The sequence below is a fragment of the Gracilinanus agilis genome, chromosome 1 (genome assembly GCF_016433145.1).
Source record: "Gracilinanus agilis isolate LMUSP501 chromosome 1, AgileGrace, whole genome shotgun sequence".
NCBI classification, from domain to species: Eukaryota; Metazoa; Chordata; class Mammalia; order Didelphimorphia; family Didelphidae; genus Gracilinanus; species Gracilinanus agilis.
Genome location: NC_058130.1, coordinates 371,430,455 through 371,454,835, shown reverse-complemented (window position 1 = coordinate 371,454,835; position 24,381 = coordinate 371,430,455). Strand labels below are relative to the sequence as shown.

The 24,381-nt window shown below is 34.4% G+C and overlaps 1 protein-coding gene across 1 annotated transcript in view; it reads right to left on the bottom strand.

Moving 5' to 3' along the window:
- HCN1 (hyperpolarization activated cyclic nucleotide gated potassium channel 1) overlaps positions 1 to 24,381 on the bottom strand; it is a 641,980-nt gene that overhangs the window by 71,826 nt on the left and 545,773 nt on the right. Inside the window, exon 6 of the mRNA XM_044657751.1 lies at positions 4,792 to 5,032. Within this exon, the coding sequence (XP_044513686.1) occupies positions 4,792 to 5,032 (241 nt within the window). The remainder of the gene's footprint in view (positions 1 to 4,791; positions 5,033 to 24,381) is intronic.

The following is a 24,381-nucleotide window of genomic DNA, read 5'->3' as shown; positions in this document are numbered from 1 at the left end:
GACAGAGAAACTAAGACAGAGACACAGAGAGAGAGAGAGACAGAGACAGGCAGAGACACAGAAGCAGACAGAGAAACAGAGATAGGGAGACAGGGAGACAGAGATACAGAGACAGAGATAAAAGACAGAGACAGAGAGATCTAGATAGAGATATATAGAGAAAGCAACAGAAATGAAGACAGATACAGAGATAAAGACAGTGATAGACATAGAGGCAGAGATAATGACAGAGACAGAGACAGAAAGAGACAGAGGTTTCAGATTTCATGATCTAACATGAACTAAGAAAAGGTTAAAAATAGATTAAAACAAATGAAAATGTTGTTTTTTTAAAAAAAGAGCAAATAAGTTCACTAAACAAACAAATTCATTTCACTCAAAATGTGATGTGTGAATTCTTGTCATTGATCTTTAAGAAAGTATAAAGAAGTTGCAAGATGCCTGAGACAGGAAATGAAAAAAAAAAAAAAACCTCCTAAATTCCAAAGGTAAATAAAAGGCAATTCCTCCAAAGCACAAGTAGTGAAATTGTTTTGGACTGCTTAAAAATTCCTGGAAAAATTGTTAAAGAAATAATTTGCAAGCAGAAAGAAGAGTGGTAATTGCTACAAATCAGTCAACAAACATTATTAAAAACCTAAAATGTGCCAGATGCTATCATCGGACAAAGCTTATTGCAGATAGCTAATGATGCGCTAAAAGTATTTCCTTTTTATAATAGGTATACTAGACTGATAGCTTAGGGAAATGTTAGCAATATGTCATATTTGAATTTCAGGAAGGCTTTTAAGGATCTTTCATGCTCTCTTCGGAGAAAAGGTGAAGATACATAAATGAGGCGATAGTATAGCTAGGAATACAACATTTGAAATTGGCTGATTGACTATACTCAAAAATATTTCAATCTCTATTTAAGTGTGAGTTTGAGGCAATGTGCCCCAGGGCTTTCTATTTGACCTTTGCTATTCAACAATTTTTAAAAACATTTACAGATATAACTAGAATACATATCAAATTTTCATATGTATCTCCTGAATTATTTAAATTAAACTAGAAGGAAAATATAATACATTGGATGTAAGTCTAAGAATTCAAAATCATTTTGACAGACTAAAATGATAGCCCAAATAAAATAATATTTTATTCAATAAGAGTGCATGCAAAGTTATGCATTTAGAGCAAAAAAAAAAGGCTATGCAAAGTTAGTAGGACAAGTTAAAAACTATTTCAAAAAAAAGGCCTGAAGGGTTTTATTGTGCAGGTATGGTATGATAGTTGAAAAAATCCAATTGCAGCTTAGAATGCATTAATAAAAATATAATAATCAGAATGAGAAAACTGATAATTCCATTGTTTTGTGTCTTGGTTGGATCATATCTGAAAAAATGTATCTACCTCTGTTCACTAGATAAAAAAGAGACTCAAAAAAACTAAAGGAAAGAGGGAACAAAATGGTGATAAGATTCCAAGATGTATTAAAGGGGAAAGAAACTGGTCATGATTGTCTAGAAGAAATGATTTTTTTAGAGAAAAGAAAACACAAAAAAAAACTTGTCTTCAATTACTTAAGCCATTGCCATGTAGAAGATATATTATATTTCTTCTTCTTTTTTTAAAAAAACCCTAACCTTCTACATTAGAATCAATATTGTGTATGGGTTCCAAGGCAGAAGAGCAGTAAGGGCTAGGTAATGGGGGTTAAGTGACTTGCCCAGGGTCAGACACAGCCAGGATGCTCTCAATCCACTGAGCCACCTAGTTGCCACTTATATTCATTCTTCTGAGAACCAAGGAGTGGACATTGGAAAGAAGCATATTTCATTTTAATATTGTGAGGAAACCCTTCCTGTCATTTAGAGCTGCTCCACAAAAGGATGGCTGCATAAAGTCCTCAAATGCAAGGTGAATGGCCAGTTGTCAGGGATGTTGTAGATGATGCCTGTGCTATAAGTAGAAGCTGGACTAGAAAAGCTTTGTTTCCTTTAAACTCTAGAGATTTTATGACGATGAGAGACTAGAATCTAGATTTTAGAAAGAATGTTATTTGTGTGTTTTTTAAAAGAACAATTAGAATAAATGAAGCAATTTGTACTATCAAGCCACAACACTAGTAATTTATTGAATACTCTTTAAAAAATGAAGCAGGAATTTAGCATAATCCATAGATTTTCTAATGGTTATTTTTTTTAATTCACTTCTAGAAACAATCGACACAGATTACATAATCCTACCTTTAGAGACTACAGAATCTTTAAACTAGCTTTTAAAATTTTTATTTTTTCAACTCATAGGACCATATAGTTAGAAGAGACCTTAGGGGGCAGCTGGGTAGCTCAGTGGATTGAGAGTCAGGCCTAGAGATGGGAGGTGCTAGCTTCAAATCTGGCCTCAGACACTTTCCCAGCTGTGTGACCCTGGGCAAGTCACTGAACACCCATTGCCTAGCCCTTACCACTCTTCTGCCTTAGAGCCAATACACAATATTGACTCCAAGATGGAAAGTAAGGGTTTAAAAAAAAAAAGAAGAGACCTTAAAGACCATTTGGTTTGATCAATTCATTCACCTTAGACGTGAGAAACTTGAGGCACAGTGAACCAATGTTAGAGAAGGCATAAATGGCAGAGTAAAGTCCTCTAATTCCAAATTCTGTGCTTTGTCCAGTGTCTCTCTCTTCCTCCTGGCTCCTATTGACTTTCTTCACCTGTCTGGTTGATCATTTTGCCAGTATTTTTTTTTATATATGCCTCATGTCCTTTTTTTTTATTTTTTTGATATTCCTTGGGCAGCTGGATAATGAAATGGATAAAGTGGCAGACCTAGAGTCAGGAAGACTTGAGTTCAAATCCACTCTCTGAAACTTCTTCACTGTGTGACCTTGAGCAAATCACTTGTCACTTTTCTGTCTCAGTATCCTTAATGGTAAAAAAGAGATTATAAAATCATCTACATCATAGGGATTTGTGAGGACCAAATGAGACACCATTTGTAAAATAATTTTCAACGTGATAGTCACATAGTAGGTGCATAATAAATGCTTATGGTCCTCTATGGATCTGTTGATTTATCTCTAGAAAACTGTTAAAAAACTTTTGACTTGTCCGTGGTTTCCACTGACATGCATTTTCCCTTTGTGAAGTTTTGAATCCCCCTTAGGGGCTCTTCTTCCTCTCTCATATTTTCCATTATTATTAAACATGATTGTCTTCTATTTTTTGTCTCATCCATTCACTATTTCTTCTCTGTCAACTTCTTGGGGATCTTCTGTTATCACTGTCCTGTATCTACAGTTTTAGCTTTGACAATATTTCTTTTATACAGTATATCTGTTCTACTGTCTTCTCATCTCCTTCTGGATATCTTGCTTCTACCTGAAATTTATGAAAAAGGGTGATCGCCTTATCTATTTTCCTAAATCTTTTATCTCTCCCTTGGGAATGATTTCTGTCAACTCCACCAAACAAACTTGCAAGCCTGGTGAATGTTTTGTACTTTCCTTCCTGTACAGTTCTGACAATTATTCTCCTCCCAAATTCTGATGGCTAGACATTTTATTTTTCCAAGCCCAACATTTTATCCTGTGACTTACATCTGTTTTAATTTCTTCTCGGCTTTCTGCTATTTACCATTTTTTCCCTGCAGCTATTTAAAAAACAATTAAAAACCATTTATATATTTCCTAAAATCACCTTTTCCCCTCATTTCTTCATCAAATTCATTTTGTATTACTACTCACCTTTATGGCTATAGTCCCCTTTCCCCCACTATCATATTATGAATCATTTATCCTTTAAGCTCTATTCTTCTCTTGTATCTTCAAGCTTTCATGTCAATTACCAATATGACCCAAACTGCACTTGTTTTTTATCAGGCATTTCTCTTTCCATCAAATCACTCTTATAGGAATATAGGCATTTTAAATCTTCCTTGGAGATTGTTGATATGTTTCAAGTTGAATCTTTCTTCCTAAGATTAGAGAGACACTTTGCTACCATGTAAAAAGACCAAATTCTAGCTATCCTTCTCTTGTCACTAACTAGTTATATATTTAACATCTCTGCCCCTCAGTTTCATCATCTTCAAAACAAGAGAGATGACAGAAGACTAATAATAATTAGTCTTCTTTTTCCCAATAGAAAAATGGAAGATCATAGATCATTACCTCAAAGGATCATAGTTTTAGAGATGGAAGGGATCTTAGAGGTCATCAAATCCAATGACTTCATTTTATAGATAAAGAAACAGAGAGTGTAGGGTAACTCAGAGTCACACAATTTGAATTGGGATTCTAACCCAAGTCTTCCTGACTTCAAGTTCAGTGGTCATTCCACTATTCCACCCTACTGAAAATATACATGTGATATCAGACATGACATATGTGTCAGTTTTGCTTTGGTTAACTGCACTTCTTGGTTACAAAAGAGGTGTTCTGTTGATGGTTCAAGCAAATGACATCAAAGATACCCAAAAAAGCATCAAAGTCATATTAAATGCAATGAAAGTGACTCATTTTCTAAGCATCCTTTTATCACCAAAATTTTGATTGGACACTTACTAGTAAACATCATCCTCAGACCAAAATCTCCTGTACTTAAAAAAATGGTACTGTTAATACCAAATTTATTTTTACTGAGCATATGTATTATGAAAACATGTTATTCAACAACCCCCACATAATAATCCAAGTGGAAATCCACAATCAACAATAATATTAAAAAACAGGTATCCTTTGTAGGTAGAATATAATTGAGATTTTCTCCAGTCTACCTTACTTCTGTTTGCTTTTCACTAACCTCCAAAGTAAGAGCCGTCCGTCAGTTTCATTTCTTTACTGGATTTAGTGATGACACCAGCAACACCATGTTGGATGAAGTACATTTTTTTACCCACAGCTCCTTCTCGAATAATATAATCTCCAGGCTGGAAAACCTCAAACCTTAGTTTGCTCAGCATGGCAGTCACAAAATTGGGATCAGCGTTAGCAAAAAGTGGCATTGTGGCCACCAACTTCCTACAATTGAAGTTGACAATTTCCTAAAAAGCAAGAAGAAAAAAAATTAATAAGATGGAGATGAGCTGTTTAAACAAACATATGTTTAAAAATATGATAAATCATTGAAATCATCTTTAGAAACTAGAAATATAAACTCAAAAATCTCAGGCTATTATATATTTTTTCAATACAATTCAGATTGTTTTTTGTTGTTGTTTTTTAGATTTTCTGGTTTTAGACATTACAAAAAAAAAGCCAGAAATTCTAGTCATCTTATAACCTTTTCAGAAAAGAGAAAAAACTTCACTATTAGTAAATTCAGTATTATTAAATGCATTATAAATATTGTTGTACCCATGTTAATAATTCTGAGACAAACACATAGCTGCCAGGCAAAAGGATTATTGTTAATGTTATTTTTCATCAAAACCATTCACACAGTATCAATGACTATGGATATCTGAGAGAAAGGTCACAAAAAAGATACTCTGATCTCTGAGAATAAAAAGTAATGGTACAGATAGACCCCACTGTTCAGAACAACTGAAAAAAAGTCACCATTGTAGAATTTCTTTGAATACTGTACATGTAATGGTCTTGCAAACTGTCAATGTTAATTCTGATGTTCTCTTTCCATTTTGTGGGCTCATGGTCACATATGACTTAACCAAGATCTCTCCTGAATAGTACATTTAGATCTGCACACATTTTTCTAGAATACTGACAATAAGGTCTAGAATTTTTTGGTTGTTTTTTTTTTATTAGAAGGGGAGAAAGTGTTGTCTTACTTTATAAAGAGTTATATTTAAGATGGGCTCAAATCCTTCATTGGGCACTTGTTACTCAACCCTTGTCAAGAATCTTTGAGACTCTTTCCTCATCTTTAAAATGGTAATAACACCTTTATTACTACTTTTTTGGTTTATTGTAATGAAATCAATCTGTAAATCTTAAAGTCCTATATAAATGTGGATGATATTATTTGTGATATGGAAGAATGAAAATTGACTTTGCAATCACATCATTCAAATCTTGCCTTTGCACTTGTTACATATATGATCTTAGATAAATCAATTAACTACTTTGCACCTCATTTTTCTTATCTATAAAATGACAAAATTGATGTCTAATGACCTTTTCAGCTCTAGTTCTATGATTTTTTTGTTGTTGTTGTTTAGATGTTTTTCAGTCATATCTAACTCTATGTGATCACATGTGGTTGCTTTTGGTTCATTCATTTGCTTTTGTTTTTGCCAAAGATACTGGAGTGGTTTGCCACCTCCTTTTCCAGGTGATTTTACAGATGAGGAAAATGAGGTAAACATAGTTAAGTGACTTGTTTAGGATGACACAGCTAGGAAGTATTTGAAGCTAGATTTGAACTCAGAAAAAGGAGTCTTCCTGACACCAGGCTGAGCAGTTCATCTATCCATTGTGCCGCTCCCTATTCAATAAACTTCAGTTCATTTAGGCTTCTTATTAACTCCAGAATGGAATAAAAAGTCCTTTGGCATTTAAAGTTCTTCACCATCTGTCCCCAAGTTATTTTTTGAGTTTTCTTACACTTTACTTCCTTCTCTTCACTCTATGACATGGCTGTACTGGCCTACTTGCATTTCCTTACACAAGATACTCCGTTTGTGTATTTCCATCGACTGTCTTTGATATCTGGATTCTACTCCCACCTCACTTTTACTTCTTAGAATTCTTAGCTTCCTTTAAACAGTTAAAATTCTTGCATCTGTAGGACTTCTATAGGAAGTCTTTTCTATTCTCCCCTTTCCCCTCTACAGCTACCTACTATATCTCTTTATGTATCTTTGTAAGTACCTCTTTATTTTCATGTCATCTCCCTGTTTAGAATGTAAGTTTCTGGAGGTCAGGGACTACTTAATACTTTTGTGTGTGTGTGTGTGTGTGTGTGTGTGTGTGTGTGTGTGTGTGTTTGCCCCCAGCACAGAACACAGTGCAGAATAACATAAAGAACACATTTAATACTATGGTCAGCTTAGTCATATGAGCTCCTATTATCATATTTTCCATATTAAGATTTTATTTCACTGAATTTTTAAAAATGTATATATGGGCATCATCTAATTTAGACTATGCAAAGCTAGCAAATATGTGAGGAGGAAACAGATGGAATCCGAATGAGGCTTTCTTTGAATCTAAAAGCTCCCTTAAGAGATCTTAATAGCTTCTCCATTTTCCAACAGAGACTTCATTTGCCTATATTAGGGACCTTAAAGTTAAGTAAAGAAACATATTGGTGAATCTGGAAGTGAACTAAAACATTTCTTTTTCTTTCTAAATGTCACGTTCCCAAAGAGCACAGGAAGGTGGAAATCTTTGGGGAACATATACTTGGAGAAGTTAATAATCCCCATACGCTCCTTCAAAGGCATAATTTAGTTGTTGTTATAATTATCCCTGCTAGCATCACTGTTAACCAGAGATACAAAACTATTCTTCCATTGAACTCTGCTGCATGACCTCTGGGTAAATCTTTTGGTATTTATATATCTCTTGGTATTTAAATGTCTCATTTATAAAATAGGGCATACTTTCATGCATGGACTGTCCCTCATATACACAGTGAATATTATTGCCCTACCTACTGCAAGATCAGCAGAGGATGTGCTTATTTGTCCTTCTTTTAAATCTAAAGTAAGGGTAATTCCCCCTACTAGAGTCCTACTCTAATGTCTCTTTATAAAATAGATTCTGATTTGGGGGGGGGTCCTCAAAGTGTATTCTAGCAGAACACAAGTTCTGGGAGTTACTACTAGTCTAGAAAAGTACCCAACCAATAATAGATTCTTCTCTCTTATTTTAAGTTCCTTTCTTTGTATTATCTTCCCTGTTAAATGTAAACTCTTTGAGGGAAGATACATTTTTATACTTGTAATTGTATTATAAGCATTTAGTATGCTGCCTGCAGTAGGTCCTTAGTGAATACTTATTGACCTACTGGTTGATTATGTCAGTGGAGAGTTTACATGCACATCAATAAAATTATGGCTCCTTAAAGGAATAAAGAATTGCTGAAGGGGTGGATTCATGCTGATTTCCCCACCCTCAACTTCTTTATATCTCATGGACAAATGAATGGATACTCTTGGGAATCGAACCAAAGACCTTAACCTCATTAATAAGGTAAACAAATAAAAATGGCTACCATGTATTCAGTGGCACTGTGCTAAATACTTCACAAACATCTCATTTAATTCTCACAACTCTTTTGAGAGATAAATGCCATCATCTCCATTTTACACATGAGAAAACTGAGGAACAGTACTTAAGCAATTTGCCCAAGGTCAAACAGATTGTGTCTGAGACCAGATTTGAACTTAGACTTTCTTAATTCCAAGTCCAGTGCCGTATCCACTGCGTAACCTCATTGTGTCAATACAGCTACTCAACCCAATTCTCCACTGTCCTTCACATACCTATTGTTTTTAATATGGGTGAATATTAGTCTTGCTATTATTGTTTCTTATTTTAAAGAACACTTACAATTATATGTACTTTATCTCCCATAAAAGTTTAAGGAAAAGGTTTTCATTCTACATCTTACAAAACAAGAAAAGAAATCTTTCCTGTGACACTAATTATGAAGGAAAACATTGCTTTACCCTAGTGCTATGAAATTTAAACTCCAATTTGCTGGGAAACCCCTTTAATACAAATAGTAGTAGGAAACTACCACACACACTTATCGCTCTACTTATGTCCTTTAGATATCTTTCCTGTCCAGAATAACCTTATTTCTGTATTGATAGCTTGTTTTTGGCTTGTACAAAACAAGCAAAAAGAGGGGAAGAGTATAGAAAAGAGTATAGAAAATCTTAGCAAATGGGAATATTATATCAATAATAGATGACTTAGAGATTGGCTTTTTTAACCTCACGTTCCATTGCCAGACTTACGACTACCTGCCAGTTGAGAACAAATGGATTTCACATTTCATTATTTAAGAGTAATGCTTTCTTTCCTTGCCACCTTGAAAACGTTTATCTTTGATTTTGTGTTTTTAATCGAAAAGGGAATTTAGAGGTGAATTTTGACTGCTATCAAATAATTTTAACTTCAGTAAAACATTTTAAGAAACTGCAAATCTCATATATGTATAATAATAACAGGCATTGGAAGTATGTATGATTTTATATATTTTGCTTGGGAATTACTAAAGAATGAGAGTGATTCTATTTATGCCTACATATCTGCAATTCTTTTTAAGAAAAAATCTAACAGTTTGTCATACTGCCAGAAATTTCCTTTAAATATTCTGAGCCAAAGATTTACCTATTAAAGGCCACTACCTGAAAAGAGACCCTTTTATTTTGAAGGATCAACAGAGAAAATAAAACAAAAGAGTAGGTAGGTGATGACCATTTGGAAGATTCTCTACCACTGGCATAGCAAAGTCTGGTCCAATTGAATAATTTTAATAAAAAGAATGACAAAATATTATTTATAATATTTTAAGAATTACAGATACTTTTATCATACAAATCATTAAAAAGCTAGCACAAATAGTCATCCATTATTTCTAGATGAGAAAGATGAAGTTAAGATATGTGACCATAATCAGAGAGCTAATAGTTATGCAGTTCATGACTTGAACCTAGATTTTCTGATGTATAGGTCAAGTAATAATAATAATATTATATTGGTCCTGTTTTATGTGAGGCATTAAGCACTTTTCAAATATCTATTCATTTGATTTTTAACAACCCTGGGAGGTAAGTACTATCATTATCCCTATTTTGCAGTTGAGAAAATTGAGGCAAATGAAGGTTAAATGATTTGTCTAAAGTTGCTCAGCTAACAGGTATCTGAAGATTGATTTGAACTCAGGTCTTCTTGACTCCAGGTTCAGCCTTATGCCAAACATACCACCTATCAGCATACCATAGATTTCCCTGATCTTTCCTCAGAAGACTTTTGTGAGGAAAATATTGGTTCATATGTGAAAAGCATTGCTTATTTCTTCCATTTCATATTTTAGGAGACAGAACAATCAGCTTTCAATTAAAAGGAACTGGCAGTCACTCTCTTAACAGCCCTAACCCAAAGATTTTGTTAAATTTTAGAACCTCTATTGTATTGCTTTACTCATATTAGATTAGCATTTCCTTGTTTAATGATTTTGCTAAAAGAAAAATTGGAAATATTTTCTGAGATCATTAATATTTTTAGCAAAAGTAAAACTTTACTATGGAAAAATAAAAATAGATAAATAAAATTTGAATTAAAAAAGAAAGAACTGTGGGAGTAGGAATGCAGAAGAAAAACATGATTGGGGTTTTGATATTAAAAGATCATTCTATTGCAAATATGAATAATATGGAAATAAGTTTTGAATAAGGATACATGTATAACCCAGTGGGATTGCATGTTAGGCTTGTGAGGAGGTAGGGAAGAGGGGTGAGAAAATTTATGGATCATGTAACCATGGGAAAATATTTTAAATAAATAAATTAATTAAAAAATTAAAAAAACTAAAAATGTGCTGTTATGTCTTTAATTTGAATGCATATTATTTAATGATATTTCATTTGCTCTTTGGCTGAATTCACAAGTTAGTATGGTTCTGATAAAAAGTTAAAGGATTTTACTTTTTTATTATGTTTATAATTGTTGCTATGGAAACTCAATCTGTAACAAAAAATAATTAAAATATCATTTGAAAATCTAGATAAACTGTCAGTATTTCCATTTCACACTAAGCTAGTTTTGCATTCACAGCTTCAAATGTGCCATATTTGTTTATTTGTCCTAATAAATTAAATATACTTTCCCTATATCTAACCACAATAATTCTTTGAGTAGATTTCATCAGTCATTCCCATAAATTGGAGAGGGTATTGGGTTCATCAGTCAGCCATATATTTTTTTTAAACCCTTGTACTTCGGTGTATTGTCTCATAGGTGGAAGATTGGTAAGGGTGGGCAATGGGGGTCAAGTGACTTGCCCAGGGTCACACAGCTGGGAAGTGGCTGAGGCCGGGTTTGAAACTAGGACCTCCTGTCTCTAGGCCCGACTCTCATAAAAATATATATATTTAAAGTTTTGTTTGGTAGGAAAACATTCTGATGAGAAAGATTCCATGAATTGCATGACTATGACTATAATTGGCTCATTCTCAATGATGATGGTGAAAGGGAAGGATGGTGTTGCCAAAACATCTAAAGAAAATAAAAATGAAATCTCCATTTAGCTTCCTATGCTTCTTTCAATACTCAGCTCAAATCTCCTTCCCTGTTCCTCTTCCTTTCCATGACCAAAGTTGGTTCTTCCTTTTGAGATTACTTTTAATCCATTCTTTACATATCCCATATATCCCTAATTAGTCATATGTTCTCTCAATTATTAGAACTGGAACTCCCAGAGGGAAAGGTTTTTACCTTTCTTTGTATCCCCAGCATCTAGTACACTCACTGACACATAGAAAATATTTAATTATTAAATGCTGAATGACTAATCAGGTGCCTTGATGCTAGATAATCTATAAAATGGCCAAGTCTCAAACCTCTAATTGCTTCTCATCTCCTATGGTCAAGACAGAAAATCTACCATAACCACTGATCATAGAATTCATATAAAATGAATATCGCCTCCTTATGGAGCATAATATAGAGTTCTGACACTTTTAGTGTTCATTGAGGTGGGTTATTCATTCATTTATCTTCATAATTGTTTGCTTATTTCATTCATTAATGCACAAAATTTGATTCACTTTTTTTCTAATTTGAGAGATAGAATAATTATGAGTATTATTAGTGCAATAAGAAGAAAGTGAACTCTCATAGAGCTACTGATCATTTATTGGGTGTTTGAGTTTTACTTTTTTTTTCTATTTGTCAGGAAGGACACACAGTCCCTTTCCTTGTTCATTTATCTTTAATTGTTTCTACCTAGAACATTATTTTTTCTTCTTTAAAAAGGAATTCTTTATTTCATGTTTAATTTAATGGGGGACCTGGAGGTCCTCCATAGAGATTAACCAGCCTCCAGTGACAGGCAGTAGGAATCTAGGAGCCCCCTTTTTGGCCACCATCAGTTGGTCTGGGTTGTCAGTTGCTGACAGTTGCTGACAGTTAGGGCTGGAAGTTGCAGGGAAGTTGGTCATGGTCATTGGAAGTTGGTTGTTCGTAGTGTGGGTTGATGATTAGTTAGTGGTTGGGGTTTAGTTGCTGGAATATAAAAGCAGACTTGAACTTATTGAGAGAGCTTTGGGCTTTAGCCATTAGGGGACTTTTTGCCTTTTGGGTTTTTGCTTTTGGTTTGGGATGTTACATTTTTTCCCCCTCCTTGAACCTTTTGGTAGGTGGCTGTTCTTCATTGACAGTCCTAATTGGGGTTGGATTAAACATTGATTGGGTTGGAACTTTGTGGAGTGCTTGTTATTAGCAGTAATTACAGATAGTTATAGGATAGCTAGTTAGATATTAGGAAAATTTCTTTCTCTACCTCTTTCCTATATTTCCCTCCTTTACTATATTCATTTTATTATATTCTTTTACTATTTCTATTTTAATAAAACTAAATTGTTAAATGTTAAAAGCTACTAGAAGTTTTCTTTTCTCTGGCTTAAAGGGATAATATTAATTTACAACTCTACTACATTCTCATTAAACTTAATTTATTAAAAGCTGCTCTCTTCTTTGTCAAAACTCCTATTTTAACCCTTATACAAAATCTTCTCTTAGATTTTTGTCATTAGGGGGGGAATTTTTACTAGCAGTATATCCTATAAACACTAACCAACAAAGTAAAGAAAAGAAAAAAATTTTTATCCTCTCAATCCTAATGATTATTTTGATTCTTCTCATTCCTTCTGATCCATCTCTCAATAAGGATGCTTCAGATGCTGGATATCAAGATATTTGAGGTATCTTGATACTTCTCTGATTTAAAAAAAACTTTTTTTATGATAGCATCATAAAATTATAATTAGAATGGACCTGAGAGATCAAAGAGTTCACTCTCTTCTTTTTCCTCTAAGGAAATTAAAGCCCTAAGATATTAGCTTGTCCAAAGTCACAAGGGTGATAAACAGCTGATCCAGGAATTGTATTCAGTCTTGAGATTCCAAGTTTACTCCCCTTTTTACTGAACTTTGCTGCTTAGCACAGATTGTTTGAAAGGACAAATTAAGGCAATTATTTTCAAGATTGGATTTTGATGCTGAAGATATAAGAACTGAATTTGGAGACAGAAGAAAAAGCTTTTCTGCTTTTGGTTTAGAAATGTTTCTGTAACCAATTTAAAATGCAATTTAAGTATTCCCCAACCTCCCATTCCTACCACTTGATTCACGGGGAAGGAAAATGTTTAGTGCTTAGAGGTTGGAGGCAGATTTGCCCAAGAAAGAATTTAAAGGTGTGTGGAAGATTCTATCACCTGAAATTCACCTTAGAAGATGTCTCAGGGAAGAGCAACTAAAGCAGCAGTTCCATTTCTCCAGGAGAATCCTCTCTGACCAAGATATCACCACAAAACAAATACAGGAGTGAAAGAAACAAGAAGGAGATAGAGTGAAACAACTTTCAAGAGAAGAAAAACTCAAAAGGTAGGTAGAGACCATCTAGGGAACTAAGGTAAGAGGAGAGAAGAGCCAGCAAGAGGCTATAGCCAGGAGTGAAGAGCAAGGCAAGAGCAAACCACAAACTCCCCCACTTCCACCCCACATTTGTTGTCACAGGTTCTGAATTTAAGCTCAAGCTAACAGACCCTGAGAGGCTGCCTGGACAAATATTGGTCCAAGTCAATTCACACTACTTGAAATTTCAAACCTGTGGAGAAGTCTGGAGTCCCAACCCAGGACAATTTGGATTGAAGAGGGCTAATACTTAGGGGCAGCTGGGTGGCTCAGTGGATTGAGAGCCAGGCCTAGAGACTGGAGGTCCTAGGTTCAAGTCCAGCCTCGGACACTTCCAGCTGTGTCACCTTGGGCAAGTCACTTGACCCCTATCGCCCACCCTTACCATTCCTGGGCTAAGGACAGTCCCTAGCCTGGATGAAAAAGGAGGAGGGTTGGGCATGGGGCTAGCAACCCCACCCTGTAAAAACTACATCTGCTAAAGAAACTGCAACCTAAAGTAGGGGCAGCTGGGCTAGCTCAGTGGATTGAGAGCCAGGCCTAGAGACGAAAGGTCCTAGGTTCAAATCCGGGCTCAGACACTTCCCAGCTGGGTGACCCTGAGGGACCCATTGCCTACTGGTTGTGGCCCTATGCTCCTAGAATGGAGTCCCAGGATAAAAAAAAAATACTTGGGGGACCAAATGGAAGCCAGGAGCCCCAGTCTGGGTTTGGGATGAGGACATAATCCACTGTTTGGGGTGAGGACACAGTTCACAGGGGGAGCTACCCCAGATCTTTTTGCTCAAAACTAAGGGCAGAGCTCCAGGACAGGGCAATCAAAGGTATGCCTGATTGAATCAAAACACATTGAGACCAAAAAACAAAACAAAACAAAACAAAAAAAAACCTTGAGCCTAAGCCTGGGGCTAGAATTTGATCAGCCCCTGACTTGATCAAGTTCAGAGTGAGATCAAAAGCTTACACCTAAGCCTGAGGAAAGTCATGGGAAAAACTATTCAAAATAAATAAAAAATAAAAAGATGTCTTCTAGGGTATCCTTGGGCTACTGGAAGTACTCAAACATAAATTTTCTTCCAGAAAACAATTCTCACTGCAATGACTGAACTGATGTTGCCCAACAACTGCTTTCTAAGTTGTCTCCTCATCACAGATATACCAATCAGACATCCATACTCATCACCATAGGCATAACCTCAGAAGAATTCACCAAGGTAGAACTTGTGTGGTATCATTCTTGTGAGATTCTTTTCTCTTCCTAAATAAATCTAAGAACTGTTCATGCCATCCCCTATAAAGAACTACTCTGACTCATATATCTTTAAGAGTAAAAAAGGAAGGCAAATATCACTGAAAAAAAGAATCAGAGTTCTATGACCTGCCTTACACAGTTATAGCACAGAATAATGGAAGGTTTCAGTTGGATAGGGGCTAGTCCTCTGATTTCACTGATATAAGGAATGTCTTGGTAAGTAAATACCTTCTACTATATTCAGAAAGTCACAGAATCTTCAACCTATAAGTGCAGAGCAAATGCCATTTTTTCTATCACAGTCCCTTTTAACAGTGTGATGAAGCCTGAGAACCACCTTTCAGAGCCATGTTTTTAAATGAATAAACTTATATCCAAAAAATTATAAAGGAAACTAATCATATTGGAATATAATTATTATTTTTAAATGTCACAAATGCCAGATTAAGAATTGCTTTTTTAAATAGCACTTCTTTTTAAAATTACCAATTGGGGGGGACAGCTGGGTAGCTCAGTGGATTGAGAGCCAGGCCAAGAGATGGGAGGTCCTAGGTTCAAATCTGGCCTCAGACACTTTCCAGCTATGTGACCCTGGGCAAGTCACTTGACCCTCATTGCCCACCCTTACCATTCTTCCACCTAGGAGCCAATATACAATAGTTAAGGGTTTAAAAATAATAAAAATAATTAACAATTGGGGAATAACTCATATTGTTTATATAATTTTGACTCAGTTCCCCATAGATTTGAGAAATAAGGTCTTTAGCAGATATGTCTGTTTTAATTTTCCCCTAGGTTCTTTCAATTTGCCATAATAAACATAATAATTTATGGTTGTGCTAAAACTTTTAATTTAAAGTAATCAAAATTATCAATTTTACTTCCCATGATTCTTTTTATCTCTTATTTGGTCATAAAGTTTTCCCTAATACATAGATCTAAGAGGTAATTTTTTTACACACCCTCCCCCATTTGCTTATGATAATATCTTTTTTTGTTTATACATATGAGAAAATTAGGTCTTTATAGGAGAAACAAATAAAAAATTCCCCTCTTTCCTACTTTATTTTGCATTGGTTTTAGATATGAAAATACTTCAATTTCATGTAATTAAAAATTATTCATTTTACTTCCTATGATCCTAGCTACCTTATCTTTGGTCATAAACTCTTCCATTAATAAGTTATATCTTCTAATAAAGTTATACAGCCTTCTTACCATGCCCTTGGGTCTTTAATCTTGAATGATTCTTAACCACTTAAAATCATAACACCACAAAAATGAAGAAATCTCAACTTTAACTTAATTTTTCATTTAATTCAGCAAATGTATCAAGAAGGTTTTATGCAGTTTTGCACAACAAATGCCAAAAAGTTAAATGTTAAAAAGTTAAATTATAGGATCATAAATTTATTGCCAGATCCAATCAGAGAACTCAGCCATCCCCTTCCTAATATTTTTAAATATGAGGAAATGGAGTCTCTGAGAGTTTAACCAGTTTGGCAGGCAACCCAGCTAGAAAGTGTCAGAGGGGTGATCTGAACCCAAATCTTCCTGTCTCTAAATCTGGTTCCCTATTTTCAACACTATACAGAAAGAGAAGGAACTACTGCAACTGGAAGAATCAGGGAAAGCTTCATAAAAGAGGGGATACTTGATATTAAGTAAAGGATTCTGAGAGTTTAGAGAAGGAACTCATTTTTACACTTGGCGATTAGTATGAATGAATACATTGAAATGGAAGATAGAATATCAAATTTGGAGAATAGCTACTACTTCAGATAGGCTGGAGCATAGAATACATTTAAAATAAAATTCTTGGGGAAATAGTCTAAGGTGGAAGAAAATAACTTTTTTGACCATATATATATGTATATGTACATATACATATATATATATTTCACTTAAAATGGGTCATGGTGAATGTAGGTGCAATGTTAGGACATTTTAAAAAAGACTTTAACACTTATTTTAGCAAAGAACATTACCTTAAACATTCCCCCCAAATTATTATTTTGGAAATCTAGCTCCATTATTTATTATTAGGTTAGTAGTCATTGCTTATTAGGAGTTAAAAAACAATTGGCTTAAAGTGTCTCAGTACTAAAAATGGCATAAAATGACTAAGTGCTTTAAGTAGAATCTGATTATATTGGTTAGATCACAGATCTCTGAGCTTTAGAATATACATACACATTAAATTTTTGTTCCATCATTTCTTTTGGCTACATTTTGTCTTCCATTTAATTTAATTTCTCCACATTCAATCAAATTACAACTTTAAATTATGAATATAAATGAAGTTTGCAATTAATTTAGTCTTAATTCTTTGCTACCCTGGTACTTGTGAATATATCACACCATTAAATCTGATGTAGGATGACAGTAGACATTGTTCAATTTGATTAGGGGTACACTTAGAAATGGCCAAGAAAGTCCACAATGTGCAAATAGGAAAAATGTTTGTGTGTGTGTATATATATATATAAATGCATATATACATTAAAGAACTGGAATTAACATGGCCAGCCATCATCACAAAAAAGAAAATTCTAGTCTGGGCTAGAGAAAACTACAATAGTAATTTATGAACAAGAGACAGTTCTATTGAACATAGATGAAAGAGTAAATTTCAGTCAAATACAACAAATGAAGTCCAAAGGGAATGCCAATCAGAATATAATTGTATGTCAATTGTGAAGACATGTTGAGGATCCCTAGAAAGAGTTATCAATTGAAGATGATGGGAGGAATTTGGTAGCAATTCCATGTTTAGAAATCACATTAAAGGTTTCAGAGAACACATAAATGTTGATCATTGACATGTCTAGTAGAAATAATTAATCATGCAAACTAACTTTTACACACACACACATACACATACACACAGTGCCAGGCCTACAAAATGAGCAGCTGTCCATAGAAATTTAATAGGTATGTACTATTGACCTATTTGTCTCACTATTTGGTCAGATTTACATTAAATTGTTATATTTTCTGCAGTCAGAGATAGAATTGCCATACTTTTAGTATGACATGTTTCAGAAAAGGCAGAATGTATAGTATTTTTTAACAATGTAAGGGTTGTGCAATGGTTGAAGGACTCACCTTGGATTTTGAAGGTCATAGATTCAGATCTTGCCTCTGGAAATTCTCTAGGAACTCTGACATGTCATTTAATCTTTCATTAACCCAAGCAATTCTCTATGATTATAATTTATAACAAAATGAAACAATGGACATGCCTAGGCCAATTTTTAGAACATAGTGTATTTCCATGTATGCTAATTTTAGAGGTTTTTTTTTAAAATGAACACTATTTAGGGCCATGCAGTCTCTTCTGTTGTTTCTCCTTTTGACAGAACATTTTCAAAAGTTAATCATATAGGGGATATCTACAACACAATTACTGAAGATATCATAGAAAGGATTTGTAGGTCATGGTAGACAAATCAAACTAAAACTGAGGATAAATTTTAGCTAGTCAGATGCTAATGTCTTCAGGCTAGTGACATGTGGAATAGCAGGAGAAGACAGATTAGAATTGGTTTGAGAATATTCCAAAGTGTTGCAGAAGCAATCAGAATATATAAGAATATTCTAAATGCAGTTCTAAAAAGTAGCTGCAAACTTTCAATAGCAATCTAACAGTTTTTGAATCCTTGTCTAGCCTCCACAATTGGAAGGGAAGAGGAGAGAGGGCAAAATAGCAGTTGTGGTGGTGGCCAAACACCAAATCTCACTTCTTATGAAGATAGGTAAGCAAGTCTTTTGAGAGTGAGATAGAATCTTTGAATCTCAGAGTTGGAAAGTCACACAGAAATCATCTGGTACAACAACCATCCAATTGTGAACCCTATCTATGTCAACCCTAACAAGCAGTGACTTATGAAGTGCTACTGCAGTAGCAGGAGGCTCAAGTAGGCAAAAATAGGTGGTGTTCATAGGCCTACATAAAAAACAAAAAAAAAAACAATTGGCATGTACACCAAAGCTTGCCATTGCCTAATCTAAGAGAAGTAGGATGCTACGTGGATAAGGGTGTGTAACAGTTTCGTATATGCCAAACTAGTAGGTACTTAATAAACAAGAGTAGAGATTCTTAACACTGTTTTGTGTGTCTGCGTGTTTTAGAGAAAATCAGAAAGAGAAAGAGAGACAGAGGAATGAAATTCTTGGAGATCTGCTGAAAATTATGAATCTGTTCTCAGAATAATATCTTTAAATACATAAAAGAAAATAGAATCATGAAGGAAACCAATAGAAATGAGATGCCATCATATGTATGTATATATGTATAGGTATAAACAAACAAAATGTATAGGTATAAACAAAATTACATAAGTGCACAAAATATTGTGATATAATATAATAATTATACACACACATACAAGTTCATGATCTTTAGGTTAAGCGGTCATGAACAACTCATACAAGAGTCTAGGTTGTTTTGGAAATTATAGGACATCTATTTGAACTGGAGCAGGTTAGAATATTACATTAATCTAAAGCCACTTTAAGAAGTTTGGTCTAATTATGACCTAACTTTCATAATCCCGAGACTGTAGGAGACTGGTCAATTCAGGACTATTTTTCCTTAGAGTTCATGAAATTGGTCATAAAAGCTCCAAACTACAGCTCAAATTAGATTACATACTTTTCTTTGCAAGAGTGGCCATTCTTACCCAGTCTGTTTTAGAGACATACAACAGTGGTCAAATAGAGTATAAACAGTGGAATGAAAACAAACAAAAACCCCCAACTCAACATAGGCAGACCTGACCTCATATACATGTATATATGTGCCCACATGTATACATACATATATATATATATATATACACACATTCCTGAAATTTTGTATCTGGACAAATTTGAATAAAGCAGGTTTCCTCCAGGATACTTTTTGTTACAATTTTATGAATAGATTTTATATAAGCAGAATGAATTTAAACCCAAATCTCAGGTGTTCTTTTCAAAACAGACCTTTTGTGGTTTTGTGACATACACTTGGAATACAGTCTTTTTATTTTTTTTCCATTTTTTACCTGGCCTTTATTCTAGTGAACATGAAGTGACCAGCAGATGTTGGAACTTTTTGCTACATGCTGAGGGCTATCTCTCTTTCAATAGAGATTTTCTTTCTATTTACATTCTGGCTATCAGCACATAGGTGGAGGGGTTCTACTATTCATAGAAAGATTACATTTTCTGGTTCACAAATATGACACAAATATTCACAAATTACCCTCTGTAGGGTGCTATTAATTGGTAGAAGTCAATTATGGATTTAATTTTTAATTTAATCAAATTTTATTTTGACAAATGTAATGAAGGACATGTCAGATAATTTAGAATACCTTTCAGGCATCTCATTGCTAAAAATATTGGTACATAGGAGAAAAAAACAATAAAATTTTAAAAAAGAATTTTTTTGCCTGATCTGTCAGGCTTTACATATATATATAATTCTTCTTGACATTCCTGGAGGCTTGCTAAGTAGGAAAACTCAGAAGTGGCATGAATGAAGACTAAGGATTATATAATTCCTTTGGAATTGGCAATGGACATGTCATAAATGGAATATGATGTTTGATGCTTTTCATATTCAATAGAAAATGTCAGAGACGAAACCTGATTAGCTTTATTTCTTCCTGCTGGCTGTAAACATCTAAAGATTCACTTCTTTCAGATAAAACATGCGGATTGTATAATGCTGCCTACTCTCTTTTCAATGCATTTTTTTTTTTAAAGGAGATTCTAACTTAAATCCTTGGCTCACCTTTCTTCCTTTCTAAGATACCCTTCCTACCCACATTCTTCCCATGCTCTTCCATTGCCTTTCAGATCTTGATCCATCAATTGATTTTATTGTTTCTTCCATCTCTCCCTCACCATTGCCTCCTTCTTCTCTGTCAACAGTTTAGTTGTAATATTTTTTTCTAAATGGATACTATGAAGTAGAGAAGCATCAAGGCTACAGGGACTCACATATGGTCCAGCTGTAGCCAAAGGCTAGATCACCCCCCTCCTCCACCTCCCTCACTCCATCTCACGAGAAACAATAAATCTGAGACTATATTCACCAGACTTGGACATCTTCCACTTCTCACATTCACATTAGGTGCTTCCTGGTGTGTCTGGGAAGTTTCTGCCAATTGGGGAATCTGCATATAGAGACAAGACTTGTCTGGAACATGATATCCAGAGAAATGTTGCCCTTGACATAGTCTGGAGAGTCTGATTTTAATTTGTCCTTCTGTGTTAGTGTTTGCATTTCCCTCTGGCTCATTGCCTTAGGCATTATTCCAAATGAGAGAAGACCTGTCTTCAGCATTCCCAGGTGTGTGGGAATCCTTGTTGAGGTCATATCCAGTCCGGAATGACAAAGATAGTAAGAGGTATAATCAGAATTGACCAGATTACTGAAGGATAATAGGGGGAAAAAGCGTTCAATTTCAAGTAAGATGATCTGTACTCAAATCTTGAAAATGAAACTTATTTCCTATATGACTTTGGACAAGTCATTTAACTGGTTTGGGACTCATGTACTTCATCTTTAAAATATGACGTTTGAGTTAGATTACTTTTACTGTTTCTTCTATCTTTAAATCATATGCTCCATGATAAAAGCAAAAGAGCAGAACCAACAGAATGGTGTACACAGTTAACAGTAATTATGTACAGTGGTCTACTCTAAATTTCTTAAATATTATCAGAAATGAATGGATCCAAGATAACTTCCAAGGACTCATGAGGAAAAAAGGCTTTCTACTACCAAAGAAACTGATGGAGTCTGAATACAATTTGAATCATTCCATTCTTTACTTTATTTCCTTCATGATTTTTTCTTTTATAAGCAACATGTCTTTTTTCATAAATGAGTAACATGGAAATATATATTATAGCATAATAGGCAAAGGTAATATATATATTACCTGCCATTTCATAGGGGTGGGGAGGAAAGAAAGGGAGAGAGAGAACATGGTTCACAAAATGTCAGAAAATGATTATTTAAAATTGCATCTACATGTAATCTGGAAAAGAAAAATATAATAAAAATTTTAAAAATAGAAGATGTGATAAGTCACAGAAGAAAAATCACTTCACTTTAATCTGGTCATACTTGTCTCAAAGCTTTTGGTTTTAAGGTGCATTGTCTTTCCCTCTCTAATAGTGAGAAAGAACTAGACACAATGTATTTTTGTACTAGCCTAAAATATGTAGTTCTTTTTCCCCTAAAATAAATAAAAAAATAAAAACCAAGACCCCCCCCAAAAAATAACAATCCTGAATTTGATTCTACTACTCATTTGAGCTACTATTCTACTTCTCTTACAATTTTAATGCTATAAAATAGGCACCGGATGAAGGTAAGGAAACTTCTGTTAGAAATGTTGTAATGTTGAATAGAGGTAGAGATTGTGGCTTGCCTAAGGTCTCACAGCCAGGACATATGAGAGATAGGACTTGAAGCTAAATCTTTTTGGATTTCTGTGGGGCATATGAAGGGCAGTATGGCCTTGGTTATTTAAGAAAGCTTTGAAAGACAAAAGCCACTGAAAAGGTTTACTGAATTATCTGAATTATGAACATCTATTTACAACTTTCTGGAGTTTTCTGGGTAAGTAGTGCCAAGAGTGCAGGACCTAATGGACAATGGAAATCCTGAGGCAACATGAGGAGGAACAGAGTTGCCTACTAGATGACAAATTTCACCTCCCTGGGATACAGGGAAGTCAGTGACATATATATATATATATATATATATATATATATATATATATATATATATATACATATATGTGCATAAACCCTAGCTCAGAATGCTTTTCTGATATGTATGTATTTATGTATTTGTATATATGTATATATGTTTGTGTGTGTGAATACTCACACATATCTCTACTTCTTTCAATAAGTTCATAACTCATTTCTTAATGCTTTGCAACCTAGCCTAGGTACTCACACTTCTATAGAAAATACTTTCTCAAAAATTGACTATCATTCACTAGCTTCTAAGTTTTAGATCAACTGACCTTTTTATGAGTCACCATCTAACTCGGCCTGTCTCCATCATCGGAAGCTAACGACTGTTTTCTTTTGGAAACTGTCTCCTTCCTTGTTTTATATATCATTTTCCTACCTCTTTACATCCTTTTTTCCTATACCTTTTTCATCTTCTTTTCCTTATCCCACCCTCTAAGACTAGATAAACCTAAAATCTGTCCTTGGGTTTATTCTTTTAACTCTTTTCTCTCAATTTTTTTCTTGGTGAGCTCATTCATTCTCATATTTTCAAGAATAAACTCATTAAATCAAAATCATTTTTAGTCAGTACTTTCTTTGTGCCCAAAACTATTCTAAGTTCTAGGGATACATAGACAACAAAGAAAAGAAGTTCCTCCTCTCAAGGAGATTATATTCTATTGGAGAGGTAATATGTAGATAAATAAATTCTGCAGAATATAAATTCAAACTGATTTTGACAAGAACACAAGGTTTGAGAGGGATATGAAAGATTTAACATAGAAGGTGGCACTTGACTGGAATCTTAAAGGTAAAAAGAGATTCTAAGATGTGAATTCTAGTCTTGGAGTCATTTCAAATAGGTATACAAATAGGACTTCAAGATAAAAAGTTAAAGCTGAAAGTGATCTTAGAGGTCACAGTACCAAACCCTTTCATTATATAGGTAAGGAAACTGAATCTTAAAAGAAGTTAAATAACAAAGACTTATCAAAGATCACACATCTTTTAAGTGTCAGAGGCAGGATTTGAACCAAAGTATTTCTGATTGCAATGTCAGCATCTGACAACCAACATACCACTCTGTATATGAGGGATAGAAGAAGGCTAGATCACAGAATGTGTCCTGGGAAGTAATATAAAATTAAACTAGAAAGATAGGTTGTGGGTTAGGCTGTGAAGAACTTTATAAATTTCAAATGAAGGACTTTATGTTTAATTGTAGAAGCAATAGAAACCAATAGAGTTTAGTGAAGAGAGTATGACAGGATCATACCTGTGCTTTAGCAAAATTACATGGCACCCTTTTTGTGGTGGCAAAAAGAATGGAAAAAGAGAGTATGTCCTTCAATTGGGGAATGGCTGAACAAATTGTGGTATATGCTCGTGATGGAATACTATTGTGCTCAAAGGAATAATAAACTGGAGGAATTCCATGTGAACTGGAAAGACCTCCAGGAATTGATGTAGAGTGAAAGGAGCAGAGCCAGAAGAACATGGTACACAGAGACTGATACACTGTGGTAAAATCAAAAGTAATGGACTTCTGTACTGGCAGCAATGCAATGACACAGGACAATTCTGAGGGATTTATGGAAAGGAACGCTACCCACATTCAGAGGAAGAACTGCAGGAGTGGAAACACAGAAGTAAAACAACCGTTTGAACACATGGGTTGATGAAGACATGGTTGGGGATGTAGACACTAAATGACCATACCAATGTAACTATTGATAATATGTTAAAACCAGTAGAAATGTGCATTGGATATGGGGGGGAA